General features: G+C 47.3%; 1 protein-coding gene and 1 pseudogene across 6 annotated transcripts in view; one reads left to right on the top strand and one right to left on the bottom strand.

Annotated features, from left to right (window-relative positions):
* Positions 1-10,050, top strand: part of BRD2 (bromodomain containing 2) — a 12,135-nt gene extending 2,085 nt beyond the window's left edge. For 2 of the 6 annotated variants that reach the window (XM_012661797.1, XM_012661798.1), the window contains exons 2-13: positions 704-2,043; positions 3,632-3,935; positions 4,517-4,654; positions 5,177-5,315; positions 5,398-5,612; positions 5,708-6,082; positions 6,603-6,731; positions 6,924-7,169; positions 7,291-7,553; positions 8,545-8,849; positions 9,088-9,210; positions 9,317-10,050. In XM_012661797.1, coding sequence (XP_012517251.1) covers positions 2,018-2,043; positions 3,632-3,935; positions 4,517-4,654; positions 5,177-5,315; positions 5,398-5,612; positions 5,708-6,082; positions 6,603-6,731; positions 6,924-7,169; positions 7,291-7,553; positions 8,545-8,849; positions 9,088-9,210; positions 9,317-9,453 — 2,400 coding nt within the window. In that variant the 5' untranslated portion in view covers positions 704-2,017 and the 3' untranslated portion in view covers positions 9,454-10,050. Of the gene's footprint in view, positions 1-32; positions 295-703; positions 2,044-3,631; positions 3,936-3,958; positions 4,283-4,516; positions 4,655-5,176; positions 5,316-5,397; positions 5,613-5,707; positions 6,083-6,602; positions 6,732-6,923; positions 7,170-7,290; positions 7,554-8,544; positions 8,850-9,087; positions 9,211-9,316 lie in introns of those variants that run through there. The other 4 variants (XM_012661796.1, XM_012661799.1, XM_012661800.1 and 1 more) reach the window with 4 other exon arrangements.
* A 4,756-nt stretch (positions 10,051-14,806) lies between these two features.
* LOC105824375 lies at positions 14,807-15,353 on the bottom strand (annotated as a pseudogene).
* Positions 15,354-17,944: the final 2,591 nt, after the last annotated feature.

Here is a 17,944-nt window from a genome sequence, read left to right as displayed (position 1 = left end):
GGGGGGGAGGGGAGGAGGGGAGAGAAGGAGGGGGAGGGCTAGTCTGAGCGGCTGCCGCCGCCTCCTCCGCTCGCCCTCCTCCCTGGCGCTGACCGATGGACGAGCCGCTCCGTGGGGAGGACTCCGGACCCTGGTGGGGGGATGGGGGATTCTTTCGCCCCCGAGGTGGGGGAGTGTGGGGAAAGGTCTGAGCTCGCCTGGAGGGGGAGGGTGTTTCCCTTGATTCACCCCTGGCAGGACTTGTTTTTTCCAATCTGAGCCAGATGCCGGAGTGAAGTTTGGCGAAGAGGTGAGGTGGGTTACATTTTTAGGGTAGACGGATGCGCTTGGAGTTTTTGCTCCCAGTTTAGGGCTTCCGAGGTTTTGTCGAGCGGGCAGGTATTTGTGTTGGTAACCGAAGGTATGAGCGGGGAGGGTTTGGAGGGGTGTTTGGGCGTGCCAGTTTTGGGGACGTGTTCTAGATTTAGTGGCTTGATAAGAAAGAACCTTTTGGGTCTTCACAGAGAAGAAAATTAGTGTTTTGCTTTGTCTTTCGACTGTTAGGCCTGGGGGACGGAGGGAAGGATTTTAAGGCTCCGACAAGCCTGTATTTTAGATTGTGGAACATTAGGAACGTTAGGTTGCTTCGTCGCTACGTTCTGAAGCTTATTCGCCAGTGTTACAGGCCGCGGCTTCTAAGATGGCGTCTTCTTCCTCGTTTCAGATTCCTCACCGCGGCGGCCTTACTGCCGAGAACAACCGCCAGCCACAAGTCTTGCGGCCACACCCCTGGCAGGCCGAGGCCGGCAACGCCCACGCGACCCCTCCCATCCCCCTGCCCGTCTGGCCAATGGAGGAACTACGAATGGCACGACCTGCCGGAGCTGGGCAGTCTCCAGTTGCACGGAGCTTGGAAGCCTGGGAAGACTTTGTTGGAAGGGGAGGCGGAGAGAGGGTGCTGAAGGCTCTTGGGCGATGGCTCCTGCACCCCTTCCAACCTTCCTGTTTCCCTGGAGTCGCCGAACCACAGCTCAGCCAATTGGCTCAGAGATGTGGCGGGTTGCCACTTCCCTATGGGTCTATGCGGCACTCCTCTGACTGGTGACTGACACCTTGGAAATGAGATTTGTGACGTCATCGCTTTGGCCGACCAATAGAAAAAGCTCCCGCGGAGAGGTGTTCCTCCTCCTTCGACTGCGCTGCTTCACGCGCGTGAGCGAGCGCGCGCACGCTGAAGGGGTGGGGGCAATCTCGAGCGGGGAGGCGCGCATGAGCAGCGAAGCTCCTCCCCCCCCGCCTATATATAAAGGGCTGGCGCGGGGCTCGGCGGCGCCATTTCGCGCTGGAGTGGAGCGGCCTCTAGAACGGGCTGGAGGATTCTGCCTACCGATACAGAGTCTTCGAGTCGTCGGGTGCCGCCATTACAATCCACGTCCATCCGCTTGGAAATGTCCTTCGTCTCGGCCTATGACTGGTCACGGCGGACAGTGCAGACCCTATAGAAGCCCCCGAAGCTCCCCTTTTTCGGGCCCCGCCCAATTCTCGGAGTCTGTCCATCCCCTCTTCTCCGCCCTCAAGAGGATTTCAAAGATGGAGGCGGCGGCTCCTTAAACCACTTTTCGTGTTCATCCGCCTCCATCCGAGATCGAAACGGGACCTCGTCCGCCCCGGACGGTCCCGACAAGAAGAGGGGACCCCTGCAGACCAACAGCGGGCTGTATTGACGACGGTGTCTGTGATCAGGGACCGTCTTCGGGTTAGAAGAGTCAGTTCCCCCTCGCTTGCCCGCCTCGGCTGAGGCCGCCGCCATTTTCTTGCTGTTCGCCGCCTGCAGAGCGCGCCAAGCTGCCGGGAGCTCTCCGAGACGCTGCGAAGGAGCTGCTTTCGAGCCGGCCAGGCGGGCGGGTTGTCGCCTGGAGGGCCAAGAACAACGGGCCCCCCCCCGACCTCCCGGGTTATGCTGGACCGGGCAGTGAGGGGAACCGAGGCCACCCGGACTTTCCGCGTCTGAGGGCAGCGCCGGTTCCCTGCGGTCAAGATGCTGCAAAACGTGACTCCCCACAAGTACGTCCCCGCGAGCCGCGTGTGGGAAGGGGACGTTGGGAGGCGGCGGCACGGGGGTGTGGGAAGCCGCGTTCGGGGGGAGTACGGAAAGACTCCGGCGCGTTGCTGTTCTGCGGCGCGGCTGTTGACTCGCGCTCGCGGAGGATGTTGAGCGACCGTTTTGGAACAGTGGCGGCGGCCGGGTTAGCTGCGTATGGGGGCAGTACAGGTTGTCAGTTTATACAGTACTTTTTACCGCCGTGTCTCGGCCTTAACTGCGTAAGGTAGGGCTAGCTTGGCGGTGGAATGCAGTGAGGGTGGACGGTGTTAAGTGGGTAGGCTGTCTCGCGTTTGCTTCTGATGTCTAGTGACGGTTTGTCATATAGCCTTTTTGGGGGGTTCGTGGCCACCTCCAGTGCCAGGTAGGGTTGCCATGGTGATAGAGCCTCAGGAACTGGCAACGGGGATTTCCAGAATAGGGTAGAGGGATCACACTCTCCCAGCCTGTGGGTTCCTGATGTCTAGAGTTAAGTCATTAAATCCCTTATCTTCTAGTGATTGGGTTGGTTTGTGTGTTTTGTTTGGTTGGGGGGATTGTTTTTCCTAACATCGAGTTTATTTCAGGAGAGAAGGGTGGAGCTTTCCCAATTATGCTTTGCGATGTAAACAAAGAGATGTAATGTCTTAAATCTTAGGTGGTGGGAAACACCTGATCGGGAAGAGCACTAGAGGAGCTGTAAACTTGAACCACAGCTGGCCTTTGGTCTCCAGTTGGTGTCACAATGGGAGCTGTTAGTGGAATTGGTATTTCACAGTGGGGTGGATGGAGGGGGCTATCTATGAGGGGACTTGCTGACCAACTGTTTGAGCGGCTGTCTTTTGAGTTCCCTTGGAGGAGGAGAGCTTCATTTGGTGTGAATAATTTTGGGACGCTGGTAGCTGAGTTATTCCAGGCTGTGAAGTGTCATAGTCGTTTGCTCATCTGAATTCGTTTTTGAGTTGATACGGTTCTTCTGTTGGATTTCTAGTCCATTTTCTACTGTCAAGTTAACTACCCAGAGCTTGTGGAGGATGTTGATTTCTGTCCAGATGCATTCTTAGGTGGCTCACCAGCATTTTATGAAATTTTTCTCCCTAATTGCTTTCCTTCCTCTTTTCATCAGCTTTCTTAGGGCTCAGCCACCATGGCAACCACCAAACCCCTGAGGAGGAAGCTTGGGGTTTGAGTTTCTCAGCTCCACCAATTTTGCCTAAGCCCCGTGCTCATAGGGCTATAGTTCTCAGATGTTGTGTCCTATCAGAAATTATCTTGGAGGTTTTTTTTTTGTTTTTTTTTTACTTTTAGGTTAAAGAGAACACAGATAAAGCTAATCAGATTCTTCAGAATCAGGGACCTAGATAGATATACTAAAAATAACAAAAATGGTAAGGGTAATAACAAAAGCTCCAAAGATTTTTTTTGGGTGTTGGTTCTGTTTGAGAACAACTTCCAAAACCTTAACCACCTCACTAGAACGAAAGCCTAGATTCATCAGACACATAATGGAAATGCACTTTTTCCTGATTTCTGCGGGATGAGTACATCTAATTTTGTTTCCCTTCTTTGCAGGCTCCCTGGGGAAGGGAATGCAGGGTTACTGGGGCTAGGCCCAGAGGCAGCAGCACCTGGGAAAAGGATTCGAAAGCCCTCCCTGTTGTATGAGGGATTTGAGAGCCCCACAATGGCTTCAGTGCCCGCTTTGCAACTGACCCCTGCCAACCCACCACCCCCAGAAGTGTCCAACCCCAAAAAGCCAGGACGAGTTACCAATCAGCTGCAATACCTACACAAAGTGGTAATGAAGGCTCTGTGGAAACATCAGTTTGCATGGCCATTCCGGCAGCCTGTGGATGCCGTCAAACTGGGTCTGCCGGTGAGTGGAGACTTTGGAGTGGGGGAGGTATGGGAATGAGCAAGAATGCGTGTGAATGGGGGTGGGCTGCTTAGTATAGGTGCTGCGGCCCCTAGGGAGTTCCCATTTCTCTTCTGTAGGGCAGATAGCCACCATATTTCTGGATTCTTGGTCCTTTGTGATTGATCCAATTGCTTGCTATCGCTATCTTGGCATCTCTCATTGTGCCCTCCATGTGTCCTTCCTTAACTTTTGTGCCCTGGCTCCATTTTACAGATTCCCACCCCGGGTTGGGAGAGGACCACGGTGGCCAAAATTCTTAGCTTCTTCCTTTCCCTCATGCAGCCCATGGATAGCCAGCCCTAGAGGTAATGTCACAGGATGGGAAGTTTTCAGATCGGGTGGGAGGATGGGTGGTTAGAGAAAGGCAATAGGGGCCTCCTTGTGGGTATTAAAAACCCCATTCCATTTTTTTGTCCCATAGTTTAACTGGGGCCGCAGTTTAGGGAGCTATACTCTTTATCAATAGGGGATGTGTGTGTGTGTTTGCCTAGGAAAATAGGCATATTTCTGTGGCTCTGACCTAGCATTTCTTTATTTAGGATTATCACAAAATTATAAAACAGCCTATGGACATGGGTACTATTAAGAGGAGACTTGAAAACAATTATTATTGGGCTGCATCAGAGTGTATGCAAGATTTTAATACCATGTTCACCAACTGTTATATTTACAACAAGGTGAGTTTTTCTATGTGTGTTCGTTCATTTAGTAGGTGGAGAGAGACAGTATTTCTATTATTGCTAGATATTTTTCCTACACAAAGTTCAAGTCCTTTGCTATTTGAAGGTGTTATTCAAATAGGGTCTAAGAAACCTGAGCTCCAAATGGTGCTACTGAACACAATGGTGTATGTGGCTTCAGAGCTCCAGAGTTAAAGGTTATTTAAATAGAACACTATTCATGCTTGGGTGGTGGCCCTGTTTCTCAGAAAGCTCCAGAGACCTGAGGTCAGGATCTATTTTTCTTGTCAGTTCTCCATCCTTCTGAACTTGAAGGGACTATGTATTTATTTTTTTTGTTGTATTTGGAGTTCAGAGAAAGTGGCAATTAGTGGCATGGTGTGGGTGATTTTCAGTCTTGATGACAAAAGATGTTTAAGAGGTTGTGGTAATGGCCTGGGGCAGGATTCCCGAGAAAGATGGTATTTCTACCTCCTTTTGGCATTTGAACTTTTAAAATTGGTGTTTGTGTTTCTATAGCCCACTGACGATATTGTCCTGATGGCACAAACGCTGGAAAAGATCTTCCTACAGAAAGTGGCATCAATGCCACAAGAGGAACAGGAGCTGGTGGTGACCATCCCTAAGAACAGCCACAAGAAGGGGGCCAAGTTGGCAGGTAGGAAGAATAGGAGTTTTGCAAATTGAGACCTAAAAATGGGAAAGAGAATCAAACTAAACTTTTCCATTCATTTTTCTAGCAATCCAGGGCACTATTACCAGTGCCCATCAGGTGCCTGCTGTCTCTTCTGTATCACATACAGCCCTGTATACTCCACCACCTGAGATACCTACCACTGTCCTCAACATTCCCCATCCATCGGTCATTTCTTCTCCCCTTCTCAAGTCCCTGCACTCTGCTGGACCCCCACTCCTTGCTGTTACTGCAGCTCCCCCAGCCCAGCCCCTTGCCAAGGTATGGATCTGAATTTTGGGGGTGATGGGGAGGGGGAAAGGTCTTGAATGAGGTGAGCCTGAAGTAATAAGCTCCTGTGTTGTTTCTCTCTGCAGAAAAAAGGTGTAAAGCGGAAAGCAGATACTACCACCCCTACACCTACAGCCATCCTGGCTCCTGGTTCCCCAGCTAGTCCTCCTGGGGGTCTTGAACCTAAAGCAGCACGGATTCCCCCTGTACGTAGAGAGAGTGGTCGTCCCATCAAGCCCCCACGCAAAGACTTACCTGACTCTCAGCAGCAACACCAGAGCTCTAAAAAAGGAAAACTGTCAGAACAGTTAAAACATTGCAATGGCATTTTGAAAGAGTTACTCTCCAAGAAGCATGCTGCCTATGCCTGGCCTTTCTATAAACCAGTGGACGCTTCTGCTCTTGGCCTGCATGATTACCACGACATCATTAAGCACCCCATGGACCTCAGCACTGTCAAGGTACCCACTGCATGGGGCAGATGGGATGCTCAGGCAGTGATCGGAGCCTGGGGATGGATCATCAATAAAACATTGTCTCCTTATGGGCATATAACAGTCTTTGATTCTTGGTATTTTACTTTAATAAAATAGTGGGGTCGAGGTCAAGTGTTTGAGGAGAATTCTTACTTCCTGAATTTGAAACAATAGGATGGGATTTCTTTATCTTTCGAGCAACTGTTCATCTACAGTTCAGTACTACTTATGTGGGGGTGTTGGATTAAGGAAGTTAAGGGGTGGTAGGATAGTCTAGGTCACCTCTCCTTCCCTGTCACTTAGAAATGATTTCTTTTTCTAGACATAAATATTTCTTCAACCCACCCAAATTACTTTGACTTCAAACTTGAACCCCAGGGCACAGATCCTTAAGGGTCATCCCCACTGTGCTCTCAAGAGAGGGCTCCTCTTGTGGTGTCTGGGGTTGTCAGGGCGAGGTGAGTCTCCCTGCCTGTGCAGCTTCTGATGCTGCCTCCTTCTGCAGCGGAAGATGGAGAATCGTGATTACCGGGATGCACAGGAGTTTGCTGCTGATGTGCGGCTTATGTTCTCCAACTGCTATAAGTACAATCCCCCAGACCATGATGTTGTGGCCATGGCACGAAAGCTGCAGGTGAGTGTAAACATTGGAGCTTGAAAAATAAATGCATGTGAGGAGAAAGATTTTGTTATCTGCTGCACAGCCTCAACATGAGGCTCTCCTCATTCTGTACAGTTGCAAATTGGAACTATACCGTTGGGTGGCTGGGTATAATCGGGGCACTGTATACTTAGCATAGTTGTGAGTGTGTGTCTGTTTTTCTAGGATGTATTTGAGTTCCGTTATGCCAAGATGCCAGATGAGCCACTGGAACCAGGGCCTCTACCAGTCTCTACTGCCTTGCCTCCTGGCCTGGCCAAATCATCTTCAGAGTCCTCCAGTGAAGAAAGTAGCAGTGAGAGTTCCTCTGAGGAGGAGGAGGAGGAAGATGAAGAAGATGAGGAAGAAGAGAGTGAAAGCTCAGACTCGGAGGAAGAAAGAGCTCATCGTTTGGCAGAACTACAGGAACAGGTATTTTGTTTTCTTCAGTTTTTACTGGGTAAGAGGTTCATGCCCTGTCTTTATCATAATTTTGCCCAGTCTTTTACTCTATTTACTTTTCTCACTTCGTGTCTGTTTTATTCTTTTCTAGCTCCGGGCAGTACATGAACAGCTAGCTGCCTTGTCCCAGGGCCCAATATCCAAGCCCAAGCGGAAGAGAGAGAAAAAGGAGAAAAAGAAGAAACGGAAGGCAGAGAAGCATCGAGGCCGAGCTGGGGCTGATGAAGATGACAAGGGGCCACGGGCACCTCGCCCCCCACCGCCCAAGAAGTCCAAGAAAGCAAGTGGCAGTGGGGGTAGCAGTGCTGCTATCGGCCCTCCTGGCTTTGGACCTTCTGGAGGAAGTGGCACCAAGTGAGTTCTAACTGGACAGGAAGCAGAGACTTAGTTTGGCTATTTCTGTCTTTCTAGGGTGTAAAATCTCCCACTTCTTGCAAAGTTTTCTCTAAACCAGGGGTCAGCAAACGTTCTTTATATGATAGGCTTTGAGGACCGTAGGGTCACTTACAGATACTCTGACAACATAGTGTGAAAGCAGCCACAGGCAGTAAGCAAATGAACATGGCTGTGTTCCAATAAAACTTTATTTGCAAAGACAAATGACAGGTGGGATTTGTTCTTTGGGCCATAGTTTGCCTACTCCTCTAAATCAATGAATCTAGACTTGTTTTCCATGGTGTGGTAATTTAGTAGTGCTTTGGGGAGCAAAAGGTGGACCCACACCAGTATACTTAGGCATACCTTGTTTTATTGTGCTGCTCATTTTATTGCACTTTGCAGATAATGTAATTTTTTACAAATTGAAGGTTTTTGGCAACCCTGTGGGACCTTGGCCCACCCCACCCCCAACCCTCATCTAGCTTAAATTAGAACCACCTCAAAACAGGGCTCTTGCAAGTGAACAGGGCTTCTATGGCCTCAGGTAACTGTCAGGGCCTTTGCACACTACTTTTTGGCAATAAAGTATTTTTTTCACTAAGGTGTACAGGTTTTTCTAAGACATAATGTTATTGCAAACTAAATAGACTTCAGCACAGTGTAATTTTAACTTTCATATGCACTTGGAAACCAAAAAATTTGTGTGACTTGCTTTATTACAATACTTTATTTGGAACCAAACCCACAATACTTTTGAGGTATGCCTGTAGTAAGTTTTCTGAGTCCAAACTGTATGTAATATTTTGCTTCTCTAATATAGCATCTTTGGTAACCTGCTTCTACTCAGTCATTTCTTAATGGAAAAACAAAAGCTCCACATTAGGGCAAGGATTACTGGGTTGAATAGTGGGAACATGTGCGGAGGGTTAATGAAGCATCTTCAGTTGGCAATTTCCTTTGCCCACAGGCTGCCAAAAAAGGCCACAAAGACGGCCCCACCTGCCCTGCCTACGGGTTATGATTCAGAGGAGGAGGAAGAGAGCAGGCCCATGAGTTATGATGAGAAGCGGCAGTTGAGCCTGGATATCAACAAATTACCTGGGGAGAAGCTGGGTCGAGTTGTGCATATTATCCAAGCCAGGGAGCCCTCTTTGCGTGATTCAAACCCAGAAGAGATTGAGATTGATTTTGAAACACTCAAGCCATCCACACTTAGAGAGCTTGAGCGCTATGTCCTTTCCTGCCTGCGAAAGAAACCCCGGAAGCCTTATAGTAAGTATGAAATAAGGTTTACCAGTCAATCTAGCAATTCTCATGTGGTTCCGAAGACAGTTTCAGAAAGAGTGGTGTGTGGGGTTTGCGCTTGGAGTGGTCAGCTCCCAGGGTGATGGGATGGGGATGCCTTTACTGTCTCCTGATAAACACCAAAAGAACTTGGCGACCCTAGGGGCCAATAACAGTAGGGTGCTTACTGCAGTCTTAATGAATCCTGATGCATTTCTGTTCCTAGCTGTCAAGAAACCTGTGGGAAAGACAAAGGAGGAACTGGCTTTGGAGAAGAAGAGAGAATTAGAAAAGCGGTTACAAGATGTCAGTGGGCAGCTCAATTCCACCAAAAAGCCCCCCAAGAAAGGTGAGTATACTTTTAGGCTGCTGTAAGTGTGCCGTATCCTGTTCCTCTTGACAAATAGAAGATACACAGACTTTTATGTCTTTTAACTTTCAACTTTGTTCTGCAGCGAGTGAGAAAACAGAGTCATCCTCTGCACAGCAAGTAGCAGTGTCACGCCTCAGCGCTTCCAGCTCCAGCTCAGATTCCAGCTCCTCCTCTTCATCTTCCTCTTCTTCAGACACCAGTGATTCCGACTCAGGCTAAGGGGCCAGGCTAGATGGGGCAGGAAGGCTCCGCAGGACCGGACCCCTAGACCACCCTGCCCTACCCCTTCCCCCTTGCTGTGATACTTCTTCATCTCACCTCACCTCCCCCCTCTGTAGGAGAGCTGGCTCTGCAGGGGGGAGGGATGAAGGGACATGCACTGAAGGAGGGATATGGACAAATTAAGATTGAATTCCCAGCCCCACCGGGAGTGACCTTGGGCACAGAGCTCCCATTCAAAATGACTGGGGTGGGGCAGGGGTACAGAGAGGGAGTGTGTAAAGGCCCTGACACAGTTACCTGAGGCCGTAGCTGCCCTGTTCACTTCCAAGGGCCCCATTTTGAGGTGGTTTGTTCTAATTTATTTTACGCTAGGTAAGGCTGGGGGGAGGGTGGGGCCAAGGTCCCCTCAGCCTCTATGGGGAGGGAAGAAAGGGGGAGCTCTTTTTTTACGTTGACTTTTTCTTTTCTACTCTTCGTTTTCCCTTTTTCCTTCCGCTCCATTTGGGGCCCTGGGGGTTTCAGTCATCTCCCCATTTGGTCCCCTGGACTTGTCTTTGTTGATTCTAACTTGTAAATAAAGAAAATATTATTCAAGTTTTGAGCTATCTTAATAACATTTGTTTCTGTAGTGCTTCAGAAGGAACATGACTAGAATTGTCTTGAATTTAGGGGAAAATACTCCTGAGGGGAGAAAAAGGAATAGCCATCCTGTAGTTGAGTTGTTATTTTTTAAACAAACTGTAGGCTCTTGCTTAGTAAACAGACCTGACCTTTGTAAATTGAGTCTTTCGAAGTAATCTGTAGGTCTACAATTTGCTGTGGTTTAGATGAAGAAAAAGGCAAAAACCCTGTGGCTCATTCATGCCTTAACTCAAAATTTGAGGTAGGCTCTAAGGTTATTTTTCTCTGTGGTGCCGGATGTGTAGATTGTCCCCAGAACACACTAAAATGGGAAAGGTCATGAGAGGAAGCTAAAAGCGTACTTGATGTGTTGGGTTAACTGCCTTTAAAGGGCGATTGTATCTACTTCATTATTAAATTTTGCTGCCAGAAGTTCGATACCATCCTGAGCAAAAGCGAGAGCCCATCTTTACAAAAAATAGAAAAATAAGCTAGACATGGTGGCACACACCTATACTATAGTCCCAGCTACTCAGGAAACCAAGACAGGAGGATCGCTTGAGCGCAGGAATTGGAGGTTGCAGTGAGCTATAATGACGCCACTGCACTCACTCTAGCTGGGGCAACAGAGCAAGTCTCAAATTTTTTCACTACCTTAAATGTTTCAACTTAATAGGTAGTTGCAAATTCATGTATAATTTAATAGAGGACCAATTCAGAGTATTCCAGCAATTCTTAATTGAAGTCTCAAAACTCATTTCTGGATAACCCCTTGTCTTGCCCCAAGGGTAGAGAGGGGTTATAATTCAGGGAGCTGGGGTATGTGGGTTCTGGAATTTGCAGCTTTAATACTGGAAAAGTGATTTGGCTTACGGGCCACGGTAGGAAACCTAAGGACTTGAAAGTGGAAATCAGGAAGCATAGTAAAGTGATGGTTGGTTCTGCCACAAATAATGTTGCCAGAAACTGTGGGATGGACTCTGGCAGAAGTGGATTTTTACAGTAATAAGTTCACCTCTAGCAGTGATTATCAACTCTCCAATCTTTAGGACTGGAGACTAAACTGGGGTGACATTTTTCAAATCTCAGAGGATGGCAATGCATAATTAGGTTTGAAAACCACTTGTTACTGTTTTTGCAAAGCCCTTAGTTTTAAAGGAAAGGAAACCCTCGATTAGGCTTTTTGGCTAACTTGATTGTGGAGCTCACTAATGAATGAGCTCTTAAACTCCCTTTGAGCTCTGGTCCCCATTTGAGAAGAGTCAGATGCTGAAAATTCAGAAGTACTTAATTGAGCTTTGTTGGGGGGCAGTGGGTGATGTGATATGAATTACTTTATGAAGATCTAAAAATGGGAGTAAACATTTTAAGATTTCAAGTAAGTGCATGTCTATATCTAGAACTGCATCTCAGAAGGACTAAGGTTTGAATTGAATTAGTTTTGGGAGGAGGCCAATTATAGGACTTTTTCGGTCTGTGACTGCTGTATCCCCTTTCTCATGTACTTTTAAGTATTATTTATAGTTTGGAAAAATTAAAATTTCAACCATCAAAAGGTAGGTTTCTGACATTGTGCATTTGCGAGGCCCTTACGGTTCTCTGTAAATTGAACCCAGATGACCCTACATGCTATGAGACGGAGATGGTCTGGCTCATCCCCTCAACTGCAGAACAGGCTGAGACTGGGAACGAGGGGCTTCAGAACTGTGATACACCAGTTGGGCCAGTCTGTCCTTTGGCTGACTTTTTGCCTTAGTTAAATTTACTGGTCTAAGCTGGGGCTCTATCTCATCCTGTCCCCGTTCGGCATTGTAGTTGCAGTTGGGTTGGATTCCATCCTGGTTGCCAAAGTACTTCATTCCAAAAGTAAAAGCGTAAGTCTCCACAACCAGAAGGATCAGCTGTGGGGTTGGGGGCATTATTTCCTCTTCAGATTTTCCCTCCCTGGTTTTGGAATCTGGTTCCACTGCTGCTGCTTTTTCCCCGCCTGCCCTCATGCTGCCATTTGCTCTTTAATGCTTCCATAGGAAGCCTTTGTAAGTGAGGGTAGGGGCCTATTTATTCAGTCAACGTATATTTTTATTGAGTTCCCTTGATTGCCTTTTCAGCAAACTACTTAATATTTACTAGGCCCATAGGCCTGGATATTGCCAAGCCAGGGCTTGTAAAGTGAAGATACAAAGAAGACAAGGCCTTGGCCTCGCGAAGTTTGCTTAGTAAAAATAGAGGGCAATTATAAACTGTCATGCTGTGGAGATTATACTGATTGACTCCAAGATACGGCATGACTTGGTCTTCATAGACTATTTGTTCTTACTGCACCTCAACGCGTGGACCCCAGTCCCAGCCCTGCCAACCTTCCTGCTCTTGGATTCCCTCAGACTACATTATTGGAAGTCTCTGCTTCCACAAGTGACCAGCATGAAGGACTCCCAGGACAAGGACCAGAGCTGGATGGAATTATTCCCGGGGGCTTGTGCAAAATTACCAGAGGGAAGTCTTCCTGAGCAATGAACAGAGCGGCTGTGATAAAGAACTGGGAAGGAGGCTGGGCGCGGTGGCTCACGCCTGTAATCCTAGCACTCTGGGAGGCCGAGGCGGGTGGATTGTTTGAGCTCAGGAGTTCGAGACCAGCCTGAGCAAGAGCGAGACCCCGTCTCTACAAAAAATAGAAAAATTATCTGGACAACTAAAATACATATAGAGAAAAAATTAGCCGGGCATGGTGGCGCATGCCTGTAGTCCCAGCTACTCAGGAGGCTGAGGCAGGAGGATTGCTTGAGCCCAGGAATTCGAGGTTGCTGTGAGCTAGGCTGACACCACGGCACTCTAGCCAGGGCAACAGAGCCAGACTCTGTCTCAAAAAAAAAAAAAAAAAAAACTGGGAAGAAGATGTAGGAATGGTACAATGGAACTGATGTGATGTTGCCATGATCTCGCACCTTATGCTGCTTTCCTCTTTTCTGAGTCATCACCCTAGTTTAAGCTCTTACAAAATCCCACTAGCTGGTCTCCAGCACTGAATGAGACACCTTGGTCCCCTATGGGTTTACATGCTGGGAGCGGGGAAAGAGGCAACATTAGATAACCAGTCACAGTTTTAATAAAAAACGATAAGTAGTTCTAGCAGGGCAATATGCAAAGATCTAGCAAGAATTTAGAAAAGAGCATTCTGGTCAAATCTTAGATCTGTTCAGACATCTCAAAAGGGAGTTCCTATTTCTGTTTGTATCAGGAAGGGGAGGGTGTTTAGTGCACATCGCCAGTAGAAGAAACAGCAGCTGAGAAGGTCATCCTGCATGCAGGTGGTGCTGAAGCGGCAAGGATGAAGGTGTGTGCGTCCAGATAAGGCCAGAAAGTAAATCAGGGAAAGCGAGATCAAGAAGAGCATTTCATCCACGAACATGATCTGAATTTATATCCTATAAACTAATAACTCACATTTTTTGGGCACTTACTGTATGCCAAACACTGCCAAAAAAACCTGTAAACTCATTTGGTCCTCACTATAATCCTACAAGGTGAATCTTGTCTCCATTTAACAGATGAAGAAATGAGGAACACAGAGATGAATCAACATGCCTGAAGTCACACTGCTGGTGAGCGCTGGAGGTGGGATTTGAACCCAAGCAATCTGGCTTCGGGGCTGTGTACATTTATAACTACTGCGCTAAACTTCCGATACTGTGGGCTGGGAGGGAGCCAGGACACAGACATGCCTTAAAGAAATTGCGCTTGGGAGAATCATGTTTAGGGTTGGCGGGGTGTGGAGAATGGATAACTTAGAAAGCAACTGCAGCAATTAGTCCCAGCAAGTGAGAACAGTGGCTTGGAATAGAGAGACAGCAATATAGATGGAGAGATGTATCTAAATAGATTTGAAAGCTATGTAGGAGATAAAATGGATAAGATTTATTCTCTGAAGTTTCTTGTTTACTTTCCACACAATAACGGAGGAGCAGAGCACACCCATACACCTCTCAGAGTCCTTAGCGCAGAGCTTTCCAACAGGGGAAGCTTGCGAGTTTGCTCACTACGGGTGCCACCTGGCTGACCGGCAGGTTGGAGTGGAACTCCACGAAGCTTGCAGAGGGGCCTGGAGTTCTGAGGGCTCGTGGACTGCCACAGAGGGTCTTTGGCACCACCTGTTGGGCACGTTACCCATGACTTCCTCTGAATCTTGTCATTTTTGTCCCGTCCCCCTCCCATCTTTAGATTCTTCACTCCTTTCCTTCTTAACTTTCCTATACTTCCACTCTTGAAATGTGACCCTTCACTTTTATGACCTAGAGGATCATAGAAAAAGGACATTAGTTCTTTTTAGTCTTCATCTCACTTACCTCTGAAGGATAACGTGGCTTCCCCTGGTTTCTTTGACACCTGTTCCTAGGTCTCGTACTTCTCAGACAGACCCTTCTTAGTGTGCTTTTTAAAGCCTCGGCCTCGGCCTTCCATAAGATATTGTCCCTCATGATACCTTCCTTGGTCCTCTTCTTAGTTGCACAGTATTTCTAAGCAATTTTACCCATTCCTCTGGAGGCAGCTCCCACCCATAAAATCTGTGTCTTGTTAAGACCTTGCACCAAGTTCCAAATCTGGTTTTTTTTTTGTATCAAACTTGATTTATTAGAATGTAGTTATTTCTTCACATTAGTAAATCAAAAACCAAGACCTAGATTATATATATATATATATTATATATATATATATATAAACGCAATGCAAACAATTATTGAGCTTCATCTTGTGGACAAGAATGCCAACTTAGTCTCTCTTCATAAAAAGCAATTACAATTTGAGGGCACTTCATATTTGCCTCTTTTGCCAGCACCCAATCTGCCTCTTCTGAATCTTTCCGTTCCATGAGGAACATTAATCCTCCACTGCTGTCTGTGGCAGCGATTATTTCAGGATTGAGACCTCTGGCAAAGCCTCTTGGTTTGTCAGCAGCATCTCTTTTCTTCTTTGACTTGTTATCAGCACGTGCACTGTCAGATGAAGATTTTCTTTTTGTACCGTCTTTTTCTTTACCCGCTTTTTGAGACTAAGAAATGCTTCAATTAACTCTGGACAATCTGAATTTTCTTCAGGTTCCCAAGAATCGTCGGCATCTGCAAGTCCCCCCACTGCAGGAAACACTCCGCTTTCCCGTTCACTACGCGTCGATCCAGTGCTTATTCCACCACAAATTCTTCAGGCTCTGCCCCTTCAACCTTGTTACTCTTCCCATGCTGTTTCTTTCCCAGTTTTTGCAATGTAGTTTTATTGGAGGCCGTTTTTTATTGCAGACTTGAAGAGCCATTATTCACCACCTCTGAGCTGCTCCGGGTCACGGGTCTACCCCAAGTCTGTTTTCTAACTTCCTAATGGTTCTTGGCATTCAACGTGTCCAGAAGAGACCCCATCTTTTTCCCCACACGTGTCCCTCTCAGTGCATTCCCTAAGTAACAAGCTGTCATACAGAGCTTGCTGTGTGCTAGACACTTACAAGCACCCTTGCCTTTAGTCTTAATGACAATCCCAAGAGATAGGAACTCATCACCATTTTATACATGAGGAAACTGAGATATTTAGTAACAGTTCTACAGCAAACAAGTCGTTTGAGCCAGAGCCTGGCGATCTGCCCGGCTTACCCACCTCCCTACTCCCCGCTTCAGCCATTGGGGTCTGTTGAGTCTTCTTCCTCCGTCACTTCTCTCGGTGCCCCAGTCAGGCTGGACTCTCACTTCTCCTTACTGGTCCGTGTCTTTCAGCTATGCCATGTTGTGTCAGGGGCCCGTCACCCCCTTCCCCTGCATGCCTACGCCCTTCCTGGGCTAGCAGGTCTGTCACCTCCAGTGGGGCCTCACCTCAACCTAAGAAGGTCAAGATAAAAATAGCTCCTGTTCAAGTAAGACGAGCTCATCCTTCTTGCTGAACTTTCAAACCAACCCCAAACTTCAAGTATTTTTGTGTCCTTATATAGCAAGTAAGTATTTCTACACAATAAAATATTTCTCACATCTGTTTGCCAAATGAGGACATTGCTAATCTTGTCAGATAAGCTAATGTTTGATTTGAGGTTGAAGGAGAAGGGGTTTATTCTCCAGCAATAGGCATTTTTGCCAGGCACTTGTTTGAAAACCAAAAGAGCAGCTCTTCTTTTAGCTGCCACTGTGGGACCTGAAAGAGTCAGTTCCTATCGTAATTGCTGAGACTAGGAAGATAGCACTGATTAACTGACAATACCCTCCCCTGAACTGGCCATCCTGTGAAGGCAGGTTGTAGAGACACCGAGAGTTCCTCCGAGAATGGTTATTACCTTGTCCTCCTGCCTCGCTTTTGTTTCTCACCCAGAGTTGCTGCCAAAAAGGAGACATTTTACAGTTTGACCCACCCCTTTTCTTTACTCTTGCTCAAAAAAATTTTTTAAAAGCGGTTTTCAAGGTTTTCTAAGTTTGCTCATATGCTTTTAACTCTGAGTAACCCCAGGGAAACAGAAGCTGAAAAGTTACTAACAAAGGGATAGTTACAAGGGCCGGGAAGTCCTGCATCTCCATCAGAGTGAACCTTCCTTCCCTCCCTCTGAAGTGAAGTAAAATGCTGGCTGTTCTTCCAGATCCTTGGCTACCATGACATACCGTTCTTCATTCTTGATCACTGCTCACGGCGCTGTGTGTTTTGGTTCCTGGGTCAGGTTTCTTGTTGCAGCCTTTGCCTTCCGTAAGGAAATTTTCTTACTTGGTCCCCGGTTCCCTGATGTCTGGCCAATGACCTGGTGCTGAGACTGCCATAACCCTCTGCTTAGATTTCCCCTTAAATTTCTGCATCCAGTACTGGACCTGTGTCCAACCACAATGACCCAGCCCACTGATTTGCCTTCTTGAATCCATCTCCTGCCCTTCAGGCTGAACCTCCATGTTCCCACGTTCTTCATCACTGCCTTGGTCTTGTAAATAGACCCTGCAGGGCCCCACGATGATTTAGCCACTGATTTGGCCTGGGGTAGTGTTCAAGAGAAAAAAGAACGGAGGACAGAAGAGAATGATGAGCCACTGAGGGGCAGCTTGGGGCTGAGAAGCTCCTTCAGAGGGCAGCTCTGTGAGTGCGAGGGTGGCTGATGGTACTGCAGGGGCTGTCACAGGCATCTGTCCTGAACTTCAGAGTCAGGGAGAAAACAGAACAGAAAGGACCTTGTTTCCTCCAAGTCTGGGGAAGCTGAGAGAGAAGGAGAAAGCCAGGGAAGGGGAATTGACGATGACTGAGCCCTTGCCGTCTGCCAGGAAATTTGATGGGCGCTTTTCGTAGTTCTCCCTTCTAGTGCACACAACATCCCTGCCACACGGGTACTAATATTATTTCTGTTTTAGAGATGAGGAAACTCTAACTTAATGTGCATGAGATCATAGAGCTAGTGAGACAGGATAAGGCTGGTTTCAAAGTTTACATTCTTTTACACCAAAATTTTCTGGTTATATCCTGGATATAAGTAAAAAAAGGAATTAAGAAGTGAAACTTAGAAAAAACTTCCAGATATTGTTAACTATACCAACCTGAACTAAAGAATGAGACTACACACACACACACACACACACACACACACACACAAACACACCTGTATCTTTTAAAATGTAGCTTCTGCCCATTAACAATGGGTTAATACCATTATCTCCAGCGTGGGTTAGTCGTCTCATCTCAGGAGTGAGTTCCTGATGAAATTCCTCCCCACTTCCTCATCCTCTCACCTTCTGCCATGGCATGATGCAGCAAGAAGGCCCTCACCAGATGCTGACCCCTGGATATTGGACTTCCCACCCTCCAGAACTGTGAGAAATAAATTTCTTTTCTTTATAAATTTCCCAGTCTGTAGGATTCTGTTATAGCAACA

This window comes from Propithecus coquereli, unplaced genomic scaffold (assembly GCF_000956105.1).
Source record: "Propithecus coquereli isolate 6110/MARCELLA unplaced genomic scaffold, Pcoq_1.0 Scaffold734, whole genome shotgun sequence".
NCBI classification, from domain to species: domain Eukaryota; kingdom Metazoa; phylum Chordata; class Mammalia; order Primates; family Indriidae; genus Propithecus; species Propithecus coquereli.
The sequence above is the reverse complement of the archived record's forward strand: the minus strand, read 5'-3'. Positions and strand labels throughout refer to the sequence as shown.